Source organism: Chaetodon auriga, chromosome 10, assembly GCF_051107435.1.
Source record: "Chaetodon auriga isolate fChaAug3 chromosome 10, fChaAug3.hap1, whole genome shotgun sequence".
In the NCBI taxonomy this organism is placed as follows: domain Eukaryota; kingdom Metazoa; phylum Chordata; class Actinopteri; order Chaetodontiformes; family Chaetodontidae; genus Chaetodon; species Chaetodon auriga.
In genome coordinates, this window is record NC_135083.1 from 14,944,321 (window position 1) to 14,963,616 (window position 19,296).

The 19,296-nt window shown below is 42.7% G+C and overlaps 2 protein-coding genes across 7 annotated transcripts in view; one reads left to right on the top strand and one right to left on the bottom strand.

Moving 5' to 3' along the window:
* The window catches only part of cacna1db (calcium channel, voltage-dependent, L type, alpha 1D subunit, b), a 75,674-nt gene extending 67,043 nt beyond the window's left edge, over window positions 1-8,631 (bottom strand). For 5 of the 6 annotated variants that reach the window (XM_076741899.1, XM_076741900.1, XM_076741898.1 and 2 more), the window contains exons 1-3: window positions 8,469-8,631; window positions 4,744-5,224; window positions 4,050-4,155 (exon numbers count right to left, since the gene is read on the bottom strand). In XM_076741899.1, the coding sequence (XP_076598014.1) occupies window positions 4,050-4,155; window positions 4,744-5,224; window positions 8,469-8,502 (621 nt within the window). In that variant the 5' untranslated portion in view covers window positions 8,503-8,631. Of the gene's footprint in view, window positions 1-4,049; window positions 4,156-4,743; window positions 5,225-7,447; window positions 7,727-8,468 lie in introns of those variants that run through there. The other variant, XM_076741894.1, reaches the window with a different exon arrangement.
* Window positions 8,632-9,709: 1,078 nt separating this feature from the next.
* dcp1a (decapping mRNA 1A) lies at window positions 9,710-18,374 on the top strand. The gene is made up of 9 exons (XM_076740453.1): window positions 9,710-9,851; window positions 10,226-10,266; window positions 10,960-11,087; window positions 13,139-13,205; window positions 13,310-13,448; window positions 13,903-13,998; window positions 14,473-15,084; window positions 15,236-15,451; window positions 15,871-18,374. The coding sequence occupies exons 1-9, from the start codon at window positions 9,720-9,722 to the stop codon at window positions 15,949-15,951; spliced, it is 1,512 nt and encodes a 503-aa protein (XP_076596568.1). The 5' UTR covers window positions 9,710-9,719; the 3' UTR covers window positions 15,952-18,374.
* Window positions 18,375-19,296: the final 922 nt, after the last annotated feature.

Sequence of the window (19,296 nt, forward strand, 5' to 3'; positions counted from 1 at the left end):
ATTTTAGCTGCAGTATCTGTGTCCCCCAGCTGTCTGTTTCTCTTCCTCTTTCCCATCCTTGGCTACGAAGGAGCCGATGAAACAACACCTACACACTCTCTAAAAAAGGATGAAACAGTAGTTGTGGAAATAGGTGAGAAAGAGAGCCTGTGTTCCCAAGAACTTGAATGAATTTTTTAAAAAAAAACACTCCTGAGGGTATCAAAGTATTTGTACTGGAGCACCTGTTACAGCCTCTACAGAAAATATGTGGTTGCGCATAACTTTGCTTACATCAAAGTGAAGTAGTGCATTTAGCCGTACTGCTGCAGTAGTGGTTTGAGAAGTTGCTATGGACATACTCACATAATAATATTGTTTTCACTCCTTTAACGTTCTATAAATGCCAATTGGAGCAAAGCACAAACAATCGTCCTAACAGTTTGGTCTTGTTCTATAATGAGAGAAGAGTTGAATGCACATTTTTTAAAGTACAATTTATTTCAACCTTAAGTCTCGTGCCCAAAAATCAACCCTGTCACACATTCACTGGCTACCATCAAATGTGCCAGAGACTGCATTTATGGACTGTACTGAATTCTCTGGCTAAAACCTCAGAAACAACAACAACAGCCACAATGAAATGAGGACAGTCAGACCAAAGTGTGTGCAGCCCTCGTCTTAGTGCTATCTGCAGCACATAGAACTGTTATAATATGACAGAGTGAGTCAAACAACACATTTTTATCAACTCCCACTGATTAAAAAAAACTGCTAAAAACAAATTGCTGGCATGGAAAAATATCAATTAATGACAAATTAAAGATGATTCGACATCTCATCTCTTAAAGCAGTGTGACATGTGATCTCTGTGGCAGCACAGAGATGCAAAAAGCTGCACAAACATTCATACTTTCACACACACACACACACACACACACTGTATATTGTGCATGGAGTGATGAGCGTGGACTTGGACAGCGTTAATAATCCCCATCTGTTGAGGGAACATGCTACGTGTCTCTGTGTCCGTCTCTCACTCGCTCACTCCACACACATGCAATGACACACACACACACACACACACACACGCACACACACACACACACACACACACATACACACACACACAATCCCCGATGAAGCTAAGAAGGTCCCTCGCCAGCCTCAGAGAAAAAAGCAAATGTTTGCACTGCATGAAAAAGTCCTCTGAGGACATCGCTACACTTAAAGGATTAAACTACTACCAAAAAAAACTAAACTGCTCTTTTGGCAATAAAATCTGAAGTGAAATGATTTTCAGTGAAGTGAGCTGAATAAACACAGATATCTAGAGCAAGATAGCTTTGCCTGGCCTGCAGCAAAGCGGGATGAACAGTCCTGAGTTATGTCCTCAGGAGGCTTTTTACAGTGAGCCGTGAACAGTCACACTGACCACACATGGTCCAGCCATATACTCTGACTCTATTCTGACTACAAGTATGAAGACATAGCTCTGGTATGAAAAAACAACTCATGGTTACAATGAACATGATCTCGAACTGATGGACTTTTATGTATTGTTTCACGTGGTGGATTTGCTGTTTTGTGATTGTGCTGTTTTTTTCTGTAGCTGCCAGGGGACAACAGATGCAAATTAGCTGCTAGCTAACAGTCTCTGCAAAAAGAAACTGTAAAATAAAATAAAAATCACTTGGTTATGGCTAGAGAACAATGGTGGCCATAGTAAAAAGAATGTGGGTTGGAAACAGGAGACAAACAGCAGTGGTGCATTTGCTGACCCATCAAACCATCACAACCTCCATCCCTGGACTTCATGGCTCTATGACATCAGCCGGACTTCTATCAGACAAAAACACCACGGTCACTGGACAGTTTTTTCAGGCCATTTGCTGATGCTGTCTTCTTCTTTTTTTTCTTTGGACAACCATCTCTTTCAAAGATCCATAAATTGCATCTGTGCATTAAGTTTGGACTTGTTTGAACAGCCAGATGTCTGAGGTCAGACAGAGTGAGAAAAGTCACTGCATAAAGCCAGTTTGTCGCTACTCTAAATGAATTAAATGTCATTTTAACAGTGAACACCTTCTACAGAACCAGTCTTCCTGCACTCTTTCTCCTTCTTACTGACCTTCTCCGGTGTTAACAGTGCAGGTCAGTTTGATTAAACAAATGTGAACTGTTGCCTCTAAACAGCATGCTGCCTCCATACTGACACTTCATTCTGCCTGCTGGTCTCTACTTGTTGCTTCCAGTCACATTTTCAGTGAGAGAATACAATAATAAACAGATGACCTCACTAATAAGCTTCATGCTGATGATGGAAATTTTTGTCAGACTGTAATTACGAGCAGCCAAGGGGCAGTCAGCCATTGAGTTTAAGTCTGAGTTATTGAATGATATTGAATGAATTCCTGACAGTTGTGATATCACACTAGAAAATAACTACATTAGCATAAACAGTGTCTTAAAAAAGCGGCCAGGCGACCATCACTGTCAGTTACATTGACACAGAATGGAGTTAAGAAGCTATATGCACCATTTGTTTATGTGGATTCACGTGTTGCTGTACATCTACAAATATGTACACAATGAAAAATAGCTGAATCCAGATACTTATATAGTCTGATCTGAAAGCTAAACCATCTTGGAATAATGTGTGAACAAGTCCAAGTCAGAATAATGGGAGTTTTTTTTTTTTTTTCATTCTGCCAACACTGAGTGAGTGAGATAAGACAGGTAGTTAGCCAGGAACAAAATGTTCCTGATTCTGGTTTTAAAGGAACACCCACACAGGTGTTTTCTGTTATTCTGGCTGACTAGACCTCTGCTGAGGTTTTAACGCTGGGAATTAAGTGAGCCCACCACATGAATTTATAAGAATGATACCTGAACCATGCAAAGAGGTGCAACAAAGCTAACAGCACATTGTGGTGAGATGTCCATCAAACACAATCCGTTCACACCCATACAGACCTGAAGCGCTGACTAACCAGCCAAGAAACAGCAAGTGAAAACACCTGTGGGGGTGCACCATGACTGTGTAGGAGCTTTAGGAAATTCAAACAAACCACAGCATATTTTCAGCAAGAATATCATTTGAGTGTAATTCGTAATCAGACCTGCGTTGGATTCATATGTTGTATCGGACTGAATAGTAATAATTTCTTTAAAGTTGGATGCTGCAAAATTACACAGCGATTATGAAGGCATCGCTCACTGCCTCTCTGTGTTTTCACCTCGGTGCTGCGGGAGCTGCTGTGACACACAGAGGGACAACCCGCCGGGTGTGTGCTTCTGTGCTTTTGTGTGTGTGTGTGTGTGTGTGTGTGTGTGCGCGCACCACAATGAAACCCGACACATCCATCCAAATATTGTCGGGAAAGCCCTCTGACGCAACCCACACGTCAAGCCAATCACACTCATGCAAAGGTGTTGTGTCTGGCCTTTGTGTGTAATCTGGCTGATGACAAATAGTGGCACGAGCAGCCGGCAGCACAGCACATGTGTGACAAAAACTCCTTTAATCTTTGCCGCACGTTCTGCACCCAACATCTGCAGAACTACAGAGCAGAGGAATATGCAAAGCCAGAAAGTAATTAAAGCAGCCTTAGTATCTGCAGAGTAACAGGGGCATCGCTTTTACAGCACAAACTGCTCTTAAATCTTTTAAATACAATTTTTAAATTCTCTCAATACAACAATAGAAATCCCATTTTTCTCCATGATACTGAGGTGGAAGCAGAAGCCTAAAGGGCGAATATCTCAAAACTTGGACAATAAAACTATCTGCATGGTTGATACCACTGTGGTCAGGTAAGAAAATGTATTCTGTGGTAATTTTAGTGAACTGACACTTAAAAAACAGTTAATTGACATTTTCTTCTGATCTCTGAACAAACCCTTGAAATCCTTCTAACATGCTCATCTGTACCATCACGCACTATATCCTGTTCTCATGTGCTTTTTGCAACAGCAGGATATATATGGATGCACACTATATTCCAGCAGACCCGAGTTTGTCAAATAGATCACATTGCGTTGTTTCTGCATTTTCCAGTGTCACTCACCAGTTCTTGGTTGGTAGAGTTGGAGTCATCTCCAGGGAAAGGGATGTAGATGGCTAAGGCCACACAGTTGGCAAAAATAGACAGCAGTATAAAGATATCAAACGGTCTGGAAAGAGACACAAACTGTTAAGGAACACAGTTACTTTGAAGAGAGACATTTGAAAGGTTTTTGGACATAGCAGGTCTTCATACATTTAAGTTCATGACATAAGTGCTTAATTATATTGTGTCCTTGTTTTCTCTCTGTGTCCCTCTCACTGTGCTAGAAAATAGCAGGTGGACAGAAATTAATCTGTTATTCAATAAAATAACAAAGGTAAAGTAATATTGCAGTTAAATGCACTTGATGAATACAAGAAGGTTTAAAGCCAATGAGGCAGATTCTAAAAAGTTTTGAATTCAGCTAAAAATACGAATTTAAATCATTTTCACTCCATCAATCATTCATCTATGAACACAACTGATCACCTAACATTTCATTTAAGCTTTCGCACAAAACAACCTTCATACAGGTCGTTTCCATTGTACCAATAAAGTTATTGTCCATTATTTCAAGTTAAACCCCAACACCCCAAACCATCCATCCACGAATCTATGAAACAATCTATCCAAATAAATAAACATAACCCATTCGGACACCCAAGCATCTGCACCATCCATGCAGTGCACAGCCTGTCTCTGGACTCAAGGATACTTCCACTCCACCAGGCTGATGCAGGCCCTGCGGATGGGGTTGTTGAGGGTGAGGCAGAACAGAGCTCGGGGTGGTCTGCTGTTGGTGGATCCTCCCTGCTTCTTGCTTTTGGCGTACTGCTGCCTCTTCCTCTGTGCCAGTGAGCCCACAGGAGGTGGTCCAGTGGTGCAAACTGAGGGCTGTGAACTCATGTCGGCACAGGTCGATGGCTTTGCACCATCGCCCTGCGCTTGGCGAGCCGCACTAATGGCGGCATGCCAAGCGAGGACCGGGCTGACACCAGTGCCAGTGCCACCGGGGCCCTGAATGCCGCTATTGGCCCCGAGGAGCCCAGAAGGGGAGCCGACGGGTTTGCCGGTGCTGGGCGGGGCCTGCAGGGGCTCTGGTGGATGGAGCTGGTGCAGACGGGTGTGGCTTTCTGACCAGAGCGCCGAGGCGTCAGTGGAGGGAGTGGTCCTTCTGTTGCTGGCATACTGTGCCCCTGGCAGGTGGGAAACAGAGACAAAATGGTTGTTGAAATAAAAAAAAAAACTCTGCAAACATCATGTTCCAAGCAACAGCTGATGATGTGTCAATGCTTTTCAGGCATTAACCATCTGATTGTAGCATTTCTCTGACTCATTGGAGCCATTGGACAATGCTGTCTGCCACTGTGTCGTTTTTGATGCAACCACTGTGGGGCACCAACATTGAACACTTCCAAATTAACATGAACTACTCGAATGTATACACTATGTGTCAATAAATGCAGATTTAATGTCATGTGCTGCTGAAGTTCTTTTACAATGAGCCTATAAAGATGGAATACTTTCCAGAAGAGCTAAAGATATGTATATATAATTTATCAGTGGTCTCAAGTGCGCAAATTGTATGATGGAGACACTGTTCCTACATTACCTCAAATATTATCTTTGGCATTTCTACACAGGACGTACACTGATATGATAAATGGACCACAGCGATTTATCAGTCAGCCTTCGCCCTGCACTCACGCCTTTTCTTACATCACCTGTCTTACATCTTTGTGCAGTTTTAAAAACTACACCGCGAACCTTTGCATGTTGTGGTCTCCAAAAAATACAAACCTCAACATCTATAACATGAGTAATAATAAGAGGTAACACCCAAGCACAAACACTCATGTAAGTACAGTTTGTGCTTTTTACAACAAAGGGTCAAAAGAGTCTGAATTTCTCAATACAGAGCGCTCACTTGCTGCAAGTTAAGGGATGGATGATCCGAATCAGTATTTCAGTTTCTGGGGGCAGAGAAGTGCCAGAATTTCATTTGAGCAAATTGCAAAAAATATTAAGAGCTTCATTTATGCAGATAAGAGCAGCAATTTCAATTTCAGATTAAAATCCAGTGTTGTACAGCTTTAATACATGCTGAAATATTCACACCTGTCCACCAGGACAAAGGAAGATTAGAGCTAAGATGTAGAAAAAGCTGGTGATGGTTGGAAGAGAGAGAGAGAGAGAGAGAGAGAGAGAGAGAGAGAGAGAGAGAGCAGGACAGCCTGCATGAATGAGGGAGACAGAGAGAGGCATTAAAATCAATGGAAACCACGAGTGAAAAAGACAGTGCCCTTGAAACAGTCGCTTTGGTTCACTGCAGCTCTACAGCAGAGTCACATCAGAGACTGCTCTCATCCAACTGAAACAGAACCTCCAGATGATGAAATCAAAAGCATTGATCATTCATCGGAAATGTTCCTTAAAAACATCAGACTGAGTGAGACTCAGACTCAGAGAGAAAGATGAATGAAGCCCCTCATGAACAGCTGATACATAACTGGCCAGTACAGACAGTTGGCATCTAATTCCTCATCAGATTCCTGATTTTTAATCTTTCAGCTGTTGCCTGGATTCAAGTGATTTATTCATTTCCACTGTTTTCTGTAAAGGTCGAGGTTTTGTTAGTGTATCAAAAAAAATTGTCAGTCTCCAGATACCCAGCTACACTTCAATTCAACCTGAAGTTAGGCTGATAGATGAGATATGCTGAGAAAAGCTATTTCAGCACAAATTCACAATGAGGGGGACATTAATCGGGCAGAGGACCCTCCAGAAGAACAAGTGCAGCCTGTCATTTAATCACGATCACAACCTGTCTTGGGATGTAACAGGAATTATCTCAGCGGTTCTGCTGGATGAACATCTGTCACAGGTTGCTGGATAACAATCGTTGACTCTCAGCTGCTGTTCTTGACTTTGTTTTGACCTGTGGCGGCTTTTTAAAACAGTAAAATGATTGTTTGGACCACTTCTAATAACTGATTTAAAAGAGAAAAAAAAAACCCGAAGAGGATTTACTTAAAAAGTTGTTTGTCGAGTTGAGTTCATTGATGATGGCGCACAAGTCCAACGCATCCACCACAGGCTGTCACATGTGTCCAAAACGACCACTTGACCACAATATTACACCAAACATTGTCAACCATTTTTCGGAGAACAACTTGTTTCCCAGTGGATTTGATGACTGCTGTCATGACAATCACGCAGCCAAGAACAAGCGCTTATGATGTTAATGCTCAATCTGTGGACTAAAATAAGTTGGACAAAATCCTAGCAGCAGACACGGCTCCGAGCATATAATCGCACAGAATCAACAGACATCCAGAGAATGAACCAAACGAGCGCTCTCGCCCCCTCTCTCGCAGCGCTCCAACTCTCCTCCTGCGCTCCACGCACGGCTTTTTTACCTTCAGACTGTTCATCTGCTCCTTGCATCCTCGAATCCACATTGAAAAGAGCCGTTTTAAATCCAACTCATCGTTGGAAAGAAACAATCCAGGTGTCGACGCGCGAGCCTGAGCCGAGCCGTTAACCTGAATTATAAAATGTTTTCCCAGCGCAAACCCTGAGAGGAGCGCCTAACATTTTCGCCACATCCGGGTGCCTGCCTGCAGATTCACGGCGGATCCGAGGGGACGCGCTGACAGCAGCAGTCAATCCACTGCTGTCAATTATTCTCTCTGTGCCTGGTGATGGTCAGATACAACTTGGAGGCTTCAGTACAGGTTACTGGGATCACATTCAAACTGGATATGCACCTGTTGCTGCCCATTAAACGTCAAAAGCGCGTATTGAACATCTTCATAATGAAGTCCGGCGGGGATGCCAAATGTTTTCAGGCAGACAAAGCCAATGATTTATGCTTTGAAACCATTCAAACAGCAAGCACGGTTGAACTGGATGTTTTGTGAATGGAGGAAAGAAATCAGTCTTTCTAAAACTGAGGACAGCAAACAGCCAAAGAGAAGTCAGTCTGTTGATTCTGTATAAACTGCATTAACAATGTTTGCATATATTAAGCAGCATGTGACACAGTGACACAGAGATACGCCCACAAATTAAAGGCCTCATCCCGCAAACCTTTGGCCTTTGAAAGTGGAGCCTTGTAAGTGTGTCTGACTTAAATTAGGACTAAAAATCGTCTTCAAAATTAAACACAGCATTCGGCCATATGTAGGCCAACAACATGTATTGAATCAGCCAAATCTATTTATCTGTCCGTGTGCCAGCTCAATGCTTTAAATGTAGTCGTATCATTAGAAAAGAAAAGAGCCCATTCAGATCACTAGAACGTGGCACTCTCTCTAGGTTATTCTGACTTTCTCCTGTCAGGATAATTTCTGGATCTGAGGATAAACAGCATGGCCTCATCCCATCTATCCGGTTAAGCCCATAAAGAGTAACTCTATTCCAGGTCCTTTGACTTACCCCTCAGGGGTCTTCCCCGTATAATGAACGGCATTCTGTCACCTCGCTCTTCTCTGGGGCCTCATAGCGCCGTTTTCTGCCCTCACTCCGCCGCGATTCGAGAGGAAATGAGTTGTCGGAGCTGTGCTGGAAGGTTACCAGTGATTGGATTACCTGAGCCTCTATGGAGGATAACAGTTTCACGGTAGCGTGTAATCCTCCGATTATAATCCCTGCCCCAATGTTCCCTCAGCAGAGGCAGGTGAGGCATGCAGACGGCTGCATCTCATTGGACCAAATAACGATACAGGCAAATATTTGTTTTTCTATACTTTTATTGTTTCAACTTATTCTATCCAAATAATTACAATCAATATAAAACATCGGGGGCCATTCTAGGACAGACTGCTTTTGAATTGCTCTTATTTATTTTATTTTTTGGCACCAGCGTTTAGTTTCGCTGCGTAAAACTAAAAAGTCAAGACTTGACATAAACGCAGAAATCGCGTGAATTCACTTGAACTGCAAACAGCTGGTTCACAGTGAGTGAAACCTAAACTCAATGTGACATGACAGCATGCGAACAGCTCGTCACTTGTGGTATGTAGTGAACAAAGGTTCTCAGATTTTAAACCACATGTCAGGTTGGACCAAAAGTGCTGCAGCGCAGCCCTGTGGAACCTGTGCAGCATGAAGATACTGTCAACATCTTTTCTGCAGACACATGATCTTTAATTATTAGAAAAATTATATCAGACCTTGGTTTTCTTTATTATTGTGAAAGTCAAATATATCTAATATTCATCACAGCCATTTTAGTGTCTATTGTCGCCTTGATTAACGCGATTTTTTTTCTCTTCGGTGTTAATTAAAAGATATTGTATAAGAGTACCCAAGTTACCAATTATTTTGCCAAATGATTGTTAATTGTTAATAGCTTTGCACTTTAAAACGAAGGCAATGTTTGTCATCACATAGAGATTTTTTATCTTTAATTTCATTTATTTGTTTGTTGTTTATTTGTTTATTTGAAATAGGAGCAGTTTGAATTTTGAAAGCACACTGGTTAGGGCTAAGCTCATAAGGCTGATCATAATTTCCTACAAACAATTCGTTTTTAAGCGGCACTCTAACAAATTGTGAGCGCTTCACACTAATCTCTGCGGAATACATAAATCTGTCGGAAACTTTTTCAGGGCAGCGGTTTTCGGGGACAGCGGAAGTAAGTGTCTGCAGAAATCCGTCCGTGCGGGAGCAACAATCACATCCAAGATGGCGACCGTAAATGCAGGACATATGATGAGCTTAGCAGCTCTTCAAAGACAAGACCCGTACATAAACAAACTGCTCGATGTTACCGGCCAGGTGGCTCTTTACAACTTCAACTCCAAAGCGAATGAATGGGTAAGTTTGTCAAAACACCCGAAACAGTTTCGTACCTAGCTATCAAAAGTATGCTAAGTATTCACTTAGCATGCTAATGCTAACTCTTCGATAAAAACATTTAAAAAAGAAATATGTCAGTATTTCTCAAACCAACTTATCCAGATATATTCATAGACATACTGTTTTGAAACCAGTGACATTCTATTTATGTTTTTAGCACTTTTTCCCATAATAAGTTAGCGTTATCTTACCTGAGCTATACAACGTTAAGTTGTGTAGTGACGCTAATCAGCGTCCATATTTTTTACCAGGTTAAAAAAAAAAAAAAAAAATCACCACGTTTGTGGTTTCTGTAGCTGTTTTTTGACACACGGCGACACTTGTCATTTCAGGAGAAGACCGAAATCGAGGGCACCCTGTTTGTTTACGCTAGGTAAGCACATGAACTGTTTGATTAAAGACGACGACCGTGAAGGTTGTTTACTTGGGTCGTTTGTTTGCGCAGCCAGAATACGTCAATTCTGCGCACGTGTGTAGGCCGCAGTCTTTGTAAACAAACATGAGCTGCGACTTGTTTAAAGACGAGTCTTATTTCCTTTTGATTTCTTTTTTAATAAGGCCTTGTGCACGCAGTGGTGCTTTATTAGACTTAATGTGATCGTATGTGTCCACAGCTTAGACACTGAAAGAAAACCATAGACTGGTTTAAAAAAAAAAAAAGGTAATTAAAATTGTAATGATTGATCACTACTTTAAGTTGTTCATTACCCAGGCATGACATTGTTACATGTCATTGTTTGTGTAAAATTTAAATAACACATCAGTTAATTATAGAACGAATTAACTGGTTAATCAATTATGAAAATGTCTGTCTGTCCGTTACAATCCTTCATCACTGTACTTCACAGAGGAGTCCAAAAGGCGTCTTCCACAAAGAAAAGAACTTACCATTTCAATACATTAATTCAATTTAGTTAATTTAGTTCACAGAAATGCAAGTTAAAAAAACATTTCCTAGTGTTTGGTCAGGAAAGAAGTGAAATCAGTCACGAGACGACCCCTGAGGTTAATTTTTGCACTCCCAGAGTATTATTTTGCAGTCTTTGTAATTTTTGTTCACTTTAAGGTCTGCCTCGCCTCACCATGGCTTCACCATCATGAACCGACTGAGCACAGAGAACCTGGTGGAGCCGATCAACAAAGACCTGGAGTTTCAGCTGCAGGATCCCTTCTTGCTCTACAGGAACGGCAACTGTGAGCATTTTGTAGAATAGAGGCTTTATCACACACAGTACAGACATATTGCCATGTCAGTGTGGACTGAAATTATAAATAATTAGGGATTGTTATTCATTGTTCAGGATCCAGTATTTTGAGTGCTCCATCATTTCTTGAGAAATAAACGCAGCAAACCATCAAGGGCCAAAAGTCTAATATACGAGGGAACTCGACTATCGTGAAAGACTTCTGTATCACAGTAGATTCTGTCAAAGAAATGCATGCACTGTGAATACGTAGCAAGTCAACAGCTGCGCAGGTTGAGGTGGCATTCACTAATGTGCACACACACGTTAAATGGAACAGAACATAATGGTACCTCTGAAAATGCCGAACAAACACCTCCCCAGCGATCTCTGGAACATCTCTTTACCCTTTTGCTTGAAGTCATTTTGGCATCTTGGAATCTCCTTTAGCAAGAAAACTTCTGAGGAACTTTCGCCACTCATGGCCTTGCAGATGGCAGCAGTTTCAGTTTAGTTTGGCCACAGCTGGTATCACTCCACATTGGGAAAATGGCCAAAAAGTCCAATGTGTTTGATTAAGAGTGTGACTGCCTCTTTATATATATTTTATTACACTAGTTGTGCCTTTGCTGATTGCCTTATACAGCGAGGGGTCAGTGTTGCAGTCACACTCCTGTAGCCATATGAAAAGAGTTCAGCACGAATTAAAGAGAAAAGCAAGGAGTGATGAAATTCCTCAGATCTTCAGAAAGTAACTGACAGCGCTGCCACCGAGGTAATCTATTAGAAGTCTGAACAGGAGTTTCATCAAGGCAATGAACAAGGAATTGGACTGTTTTCCCATTTGTTTGCTTATGAGAAAAAATAACATGGCCAGGGTCAACGTCAAAGTAGACTGCTCCCCTTTTGGACTTGGTTTTCCCATCAGCCTGGCTGGTATGGAAGACATGATGTAATTTCTTTTTAGTGTTAGGCCAGAGCAGCTTCTCCGGAGGCTTCACTCGAGTCCAAGTGCTGCTTTTAGCATTTTATTTCCTCAGACAGGGTTGAGTTGCCGACAGATAAAACTGAGCAAAACGCAGGTTGACAATATTCCTCAGGTTTTGTTGGAGACTCTCGGGCTGCTGGTGGTTCCCTCTGTAGGACAGGTTGGAGTAAATTTTCTCTGAAGGTGTCCTCTCCTGCTTTTTATTGCAGCTATTGTTTTTGACTTCTTTTGTAGTTCTCTCAATACATTTGTGCTCTTCAGTCACGGTGACTGCTTGACGACCCTTTGGTAGCACTCAGATCTGTAGTCTCTGTGTTTATTTGTGGTGGAGCTCCCGTGAAGGTGTGGTCGTTGTGGTAAAAGTTCCAGGTTTCTGATCTCCAGAGAGAGAGAGATTTCGCCCGCTATCAATAATGAAGGAACAATGAAGGCTGAGCGCGAGAAAGACAGAAGTTTGATTTTAAGAGCCAAAGTCCAGCATAGGCGGGATGGATTCTTCAGAGAGATCCTGATAATTTCTGGTAATTTGCGTCTTAGTCCAATCCTATTTGAGAACTGTGAACTCACTGCCTGAGGCTGATGAGTGTACTCCAGCTTACAGAGTGCAGTTTAGAGAGACCAGTGTGCTTGGATAAACACACACACCTGTTTACACTTCTGCATATTCCCCTTGGTAGCAGGAGATGCTGCAGGGAGGCAAACACTCAGGTTGCTAGGTTACCTCAGCCTCCTGAGGAACCTTGAATACACCCATTTTTCATCACACCCAAGCAGTGTTACACTTACTCGCTACTGTTTCAGCAAAAAACTGCTGACCTTGTTTTTATTTTACATCTTGCTATGCAACAAGCGTTCAGTTTCCGTTGAGTGATGGTGAATGTTGTGTTAGTCGTTCGTTTAGTGAGCCCATTAACCTGTTCTTTCAAGCAAAAAATGTCTCATACTTCAACAAAGGGAATGACAAACAACCAATTGTAAAATGTTCCAATTAGTTATTGTGTTGTGTTGTTTATCTAATGTAATGCTGCCTTCGCTACACAGTGAAATATACAATGTTTGTCTTCTTCTTGCAGTGGGTATCTACAGTATTTGGTTCTATGACAAGAAGGACTGTCAACGCATCGCTCAGCTGATGGTCAAGTAAATATACACACGTGTATACTGTGTCCATCGTCACACCATGACAAGGAGTGTCTGAACAGTTTGCCATGTAGACTCTATGTCATGTTTTAAATCTCTCCCAGGATTGTGAAACAAGAAGCAGACCATGCCCAAAGAGAGTCACCAGAGAGGGCAGAGCCGCGGAGGACCAATGGTGTCGCAGAACCACGGCCCATCGACATCCTAGAGCTCCTCAGCAAAGCCAAGGAGGAATACCAAAGAGTGAGGAGGCAGAACATAACATGTAACATAGGCTCTTAAATAAGCAAATATGTTTTGCTTATTAAGTGTTTGTAACGTTGTTGGATCACAGACTGTACGTGGCCTGACTGAAAATGGAGCGTTTGTGGCTCCAGCACACTCGAAACACCATCAGAGGAATATATTCTGGATTTGTTCCATCATACCTCAGAAACACAGACTGAAACAATTCCACAGGTCTCACTCAGCAGGTCCACACTCATGAGTCACACACATGCATATTTGAGATTACAGTGGTACTAAATCCGGGATTATTTTTTTAAGTGTGGGGGCGTCTGTTGAAGCATGTAGAAGTGAAGTCTGAATTTATGGCCACTCTGACTCTTTAAGCTCTGCTTTTAGTCTATATATCTGTCCTCTTTTTGAAAATTTGAAAAAAACGTTTCATTTCTGTGTGTTTGTGTGTGCGATGCAGGCTCAGACAGGTGAAGCAGATGTGTGTGCAGAGCTTAATATGAAAGCAGCAATCAACGCCACAGAGCAGGCGCACAGCACACCACAGCCTGAAAAGGTACATATTGTACATTACACAACCATGCATGCAGCAAACAGTCCTTTATGGTCAGATTATTGAATCATTTATCCGTATCATTACATTTTGAGAGTTCTGTCATCTTGTTAACTCCTACATATCCACACTGTGGAGGAGGACAAAGTGAAGGTGCATGTTTTCCTCTCGGCTGTCACTGTCACCCCATGAATGGTTGAGCATTTGGTAGCAGGAAGCTGCTGATAATGTTGGTCATGCTGCAAACAGACCGCCAGAGACACTCATCCAAACCAAGTCACTGTCACTAGTGTGTGTTGTTTTTCCTCCAGGGTTAACATGAGGCGAGTGGCTGGCTTATACAGACTCAGTGGTTCTATTTACAGTCATGTAAAGAGAGAAAACCTGTAAATTCTCACGTTTAAGAAGTGATTCAGCGCTCCTTTGTGTGAGCCTGAGTTCCACCCAGCTCACAGATTTCTTCTTTTTACCCACCAGAGCTCTCACACAATGGTGAAGCAGATCACAGTTGAGGAACTCTTTGGCTCATCGCTCCCCAAGGACCCTTCCCTACCCACCATGCCCACACAGAACACCACCACTGTTTCCACTGACCCCTCCACTGCGTACCTCCAGTCTTTTCCTGCGCCGGCCCACCAAAACCCACTCCTCCCGCCCCATCTGGCAGCTCAAGACCCTGTGTCAACCCAGCAGCACCAAGCCCCCGGCCTGGTCCCAGCTCCGTACACGCTGCACCCCAGCCCTGTTTTCCAGTCAGTGGCCCCCAGGTCAGACCCCCAGCCTCTGTGCTCGGTCTCCCCTCTCATGATGCCTCCAGCTGCCTCAGAGCCTCGTGCCGCTCCCCGCGGTCCTGCAGCACCGTCAGCAGCCCCTACAGCCTATTTGGGACAGGAGATACTCAGCACGCTCAAACCGGCCGTGCCACCTGTGAGCTCAGACATCCACAAACCCATCCTTGCACCCAACTTCCTGCCAAGCACGCTGTTCCCACCCCACAGCTTCCAAGACCCCATGGGGAAACCCCTTCTCCAGCATGGCAAGGAGATGGATGTTTTCTCTCAGCCGCCAAACCTGATCAAACCAGCGTCTGTGAGTTCAATGGTTTTCTGTGCAGCTGTTTTTGAGGGTCTCTTTGCACCCTCATCAGTCTCTCGTCTCTCACGCATACTTTTATACCACAGCGGATTCGATTCTAACCAGCATTTTGTTTGTTCTTGTCCTCTCTCGTTTTCTATTCCAGGCTGTCCCCATGAGTCCAGGTCTTGCTGTTCCAGGGCCAGAGATTTCTGTGCTTCTCTCCCCCAGCGCCTTCCAGCAGTCAATCAATAAGACAGCAGCATCGGTGGTCCCTCCTGGGCCCTCCGAGCCCTCCTCCACCCCTGCAGGAGCTGTAGAGTCTGCACAAGCCCCCTGCAGCAAAACACAGCTGCAGGAGACTCTGATACACCTCATTAAGGTACCGCAAGGGTGTGAAATACATAAATATAGCAGTGCTGTTGACAATACAAGTATTCTCTCCCTTTATGTAATATCCCATAATCACACATGATAAAGATTTGGTCAAACACAAAATATATCGATACAAGGTTAGTTTCTGATTGACTCAGTGTTGAGTGAACAGACCCTGATTCTGAAAAGAGACGCTGCTGTTGAATTGTGAGTGTTTCACTGTGAATCTGTTATTTTAAAAGTGCCACCTTCAAGGTAATTTAGGCATATTAACAGTTTTATGTTTTTGTTTCCAATGAAAAGGTTGAACTCCCGTCCTCTTAATCTCTGTATGCGCGCGCGCGCGCGAGCGCACACACACACAGTCTCTCTCTCTCTCTAGCATATCTTGCTCACTCCTCTCTCGTTTTCGTCCTCCCTGTCCAGAACGACCCAGACTTCCTCGGTGCCATTCATGATGCTTACCTGCAGAGTCTGTCCAAGGACTTCAGCAGCATGAAGCTATAGTTCAACCACCACCGCTGACACTTTCAGTGCTGCGCCTCCTTCATGTCTGTGAAGAATCCAGAAGTTAATGGGAATTAAAAGAAGTGCAGACAGCAGGTTTTTGACACACTGTACACCACAGCGCTTCAGAACTCGTCTGTGTTGTGAAGGTATTATCAGCATGCACCGCACCATGTAACCATTCGGCCTGAACACTGACGCTGTCCCGGCTACTTGTGTTTATCTGGGATCGACTTTTCGTTCTCTTCAATCAAACAGATCTACTGTGGAAGCGCTGGATGAGATGAAGCTTCTCAGTGTGGCCTTGAGTTGTCATTTTTACTTTATGAACATTATAAAACTGTCGGCCACGTACCTGTAAAGTTTAGCTGTTGCTGATTTCATTCGCTCGAGGACGTGACCACAGGTTGGAGTTTCTGTGACCTCACATCATTTCACCTTTGACCTTGGAACAGATGATTTTTCAGCTTGAACCTGACGGGAATCACGGTCGTTGCTCCTGCTCCTCATCTCACGTCTTTGGGAACAGTGATGACACACTCCAGCTGCGTATTGACAAGAGGACCGCTGTACTGGGGACCCCGGAGCTGTTTCGCAGACAAACTGTCCCTCTGTGTGTCATTAAAAATGACTGCTTCTCCGTTCACCTGTCCACTCATGAGGCCTGTATAGTTTTGGTAACACCACAGAGACACAGAGCAACCGTTCCATTTTTTTGTGGCATTTTGTGTTTGTCAGTGTCTCTTTAATAAGAAGATTGTCAAGGAATTTTTTCACCCCTTGGCTAAGAAAGTTAAAGAACTTCCTCCATTGTTTGGAGAAGCACTTGCAGCTCAGAGCTCAAACTAAGCATCAGCTCCTCTCGGCTGCTGTTTTAATGTTTTGTTAGAGACTGTGACATGTTCATGAAGACACACAGATGAACACACAACCAGCTTCTTTGCTGCCTTTCCTTTCTCCACATTTCTCCGTATCCTTGCTCGCTTTTTGTCGTTCTCCTCGTCTGCGTCGTTCATGTCTCCTCCACCAGCTGAGCTCACAGTACTTGATGTTTTTGGAGGGGAATGTGCAATAGACCACAGTGGCAATGCCTTTAGGGAAACCAGCATTTTGGGATATTTTCAGATGGTACACGGGCTACGATTCTGTTAGCCTCTGGGCTCTGCTTGCGGTGATTTAAATGACACAAAAAATGCTGTTCATTTTGGATTATTGATCACATTCAGTCCTCTAATATTTAATTTCTTGGAAAATAGAGGAAACTAATGATTGATATGCTTTTTATAGCTTGGGTATGTTTCAAACCATTGAGTTTATGCCAGTAATCCATACTAAACTACCTCCATTCCTGTCTTTATTTTTCCAGGTCACAGTTAAGTTTTAAGTCACAAAGACTTGGAAGGCAAAACAAATTGTGGTCATTTGGATTTTTGCAGTAAAAGGCTACTGCAGCACAGAACTCTTAAGCCCTGCAAAGATGTTTCAAAAAGGTTTAGTTTGTGTTTTTTCTGAGCAAGCACAACAGATTACTAATACGTTTCATTTACCCTGTTGTCACAAACTCTTCAGCATGTACAAGACCGCTAGAGGAGGCTAAAAATAATGTCAAAGCATGAAAATGTAAGTTGTGAGGTTTTCTGTCATACGGTGCAGTCACTTCGTTACCGTTCAGATGTCTGCACCACCAGTTAACACAGCCAGTCATTCCAGGTGAAAAATAGACGTTAGAGGAAGACCTGTGTCTTTAAGTTTTGAAAACGACATGCAGAGATTTCCGTGTCACTTTTGGAACATGCAGAAAATCATATTATCAAAAATTGGAAGTGAAGAAGTGACACGAATGTCTGCATGAATATCTCTCTTTGCATTCGGCTCTGCTCTCTGAATGTATTTCATGTTTACTCACAGTCTGTGCCAGTCCTGTTTTCCTCTGTGTCCTACATATTTAAGTTGCACTCAGATCCACATGCTTTCAGTACCAGCTGTAACAGTGTTTTTCATTCCCTTTTTATATTGCCTAGATTTAAAGTCGTAATGGAAAAGGACACATCTGCAGCCCTGTTTCAGTTTTTCATTTCAGAGGTCATCCTGCCAACACTTCCGGCCTGTGTTGGTTAAATAAATGCACATAGGAGGAGGAATAACTGAAATGTAGACTTTTTTAATCCCTGTCACATATTTAAGATTTTAAGGTTTTTTATGCTTCGGAATAATTTATCTTGTTGGCCAGAGATATGATTTTGGGAAAGTCGTTGCAAATTACATTAAGTTTCTAAGATTGTCGTCGCTGTGCATAATTTGGTTTATTATGACTATTTTGTGATATTAAAGAGTTGAAAATAGGGTTGTCTGTTTTTGTTTGCTGCTGTGTTTGTGTCAGCTGTGAAAATGAGCTTTAAAGATTAAACAGGAATGTGATTTCTAATTTTCTGTGTTTTAAACCGGACGATTTTGTGACTCAACATCAACATTTTACAAGAAAAGTTCTTAATTTTCTCTTTTTTAAATGACAGTATGTAAGTCTGTAATAATCTATGATGTGGTTTTACAGTGCAGTTTCACCATTTGGCCACCAGGTGACACTGTGTGCTCACTCAATCTGTTGCGGTCGACAGTCTTCAGTTGTAACGGCGTCAACATTAAATTGTAATCAGTTGGTTTCGGATTTATTTCCTCAGATAACGTGAGCTGGTCGTCTTTCTGGGTTTAAGTGACAAATATCTCAGCAGGGAGATCTTGATTAACTAGATTGACCAGAGGAGTCCTCAGTTCCCCTGCTGGCCAAATGTGGAGTTAGTCTCAGCCAGTGGCACGAGTCTCCTAAAATCAGCCTTTATCACTGCATCAGACCCAAAAGGCAAAATAACACTACTGTACTTGGAGAGTAAAAAGTCCATCTACCATGAACATGAATGGCATGTCAGTGACATCCACCGCAGGTTTAGCTGGTTTGTAATGCAGGTAATCAGGTCAGCCGCAGTGGGAAATGTCATTAAGGTAAGATTACTGTCATTTGTGATCCTTCCTTTTGCACGTCACCCTTCCTTCCTGTCTGGAAGCTGTAGCTGTTTAGAGAGAGAGCTGTTAATGTTACGCTCAATGCTATCCTGATGTGTTCATCTGTTCTTAGCTTTTCAAACTTTTTCATATCAATTGCGCCAGAACACATTCATTAGGCCAAATCTGGCCCGCGATAGGGTGCTGGGTGGCCTGCCAACCATTTTCATATTCACAATGAAAATAAGCTGATTCACACTGGGCTCTGTTTTTTTTTTAAATACCAATTAGTCAGAGCTGTAGAGAGGAACGTGCTAGCTTTGTATGATGTGATACATTAAGCTGTTA

Bases quoted from the DNA above. Each gene is read 5' to 3' on its own strand.
- dcp1a (XM_076740453.1), top strand. From the start codon at position 9,720: ATGGCGACCGTAAATGCAGGACATATGATGAGCTTAGCAGCTCTTCAA. The intron at 9,852-10,225 runs GTAAGTTTGTCA...TTGTCATTTCAG, and splicing joins ACTCCAAAGCGAATGAATGG to GAGAAGACCGAAATCGAGGG. The intron at 10,267-10,959 runs GTAAGCACATGA...GTTCACTTTAAG, and splicing joins ACCCTGTTTGTTTACGCTAG to GTCTGCCTCGCCTCACCATG.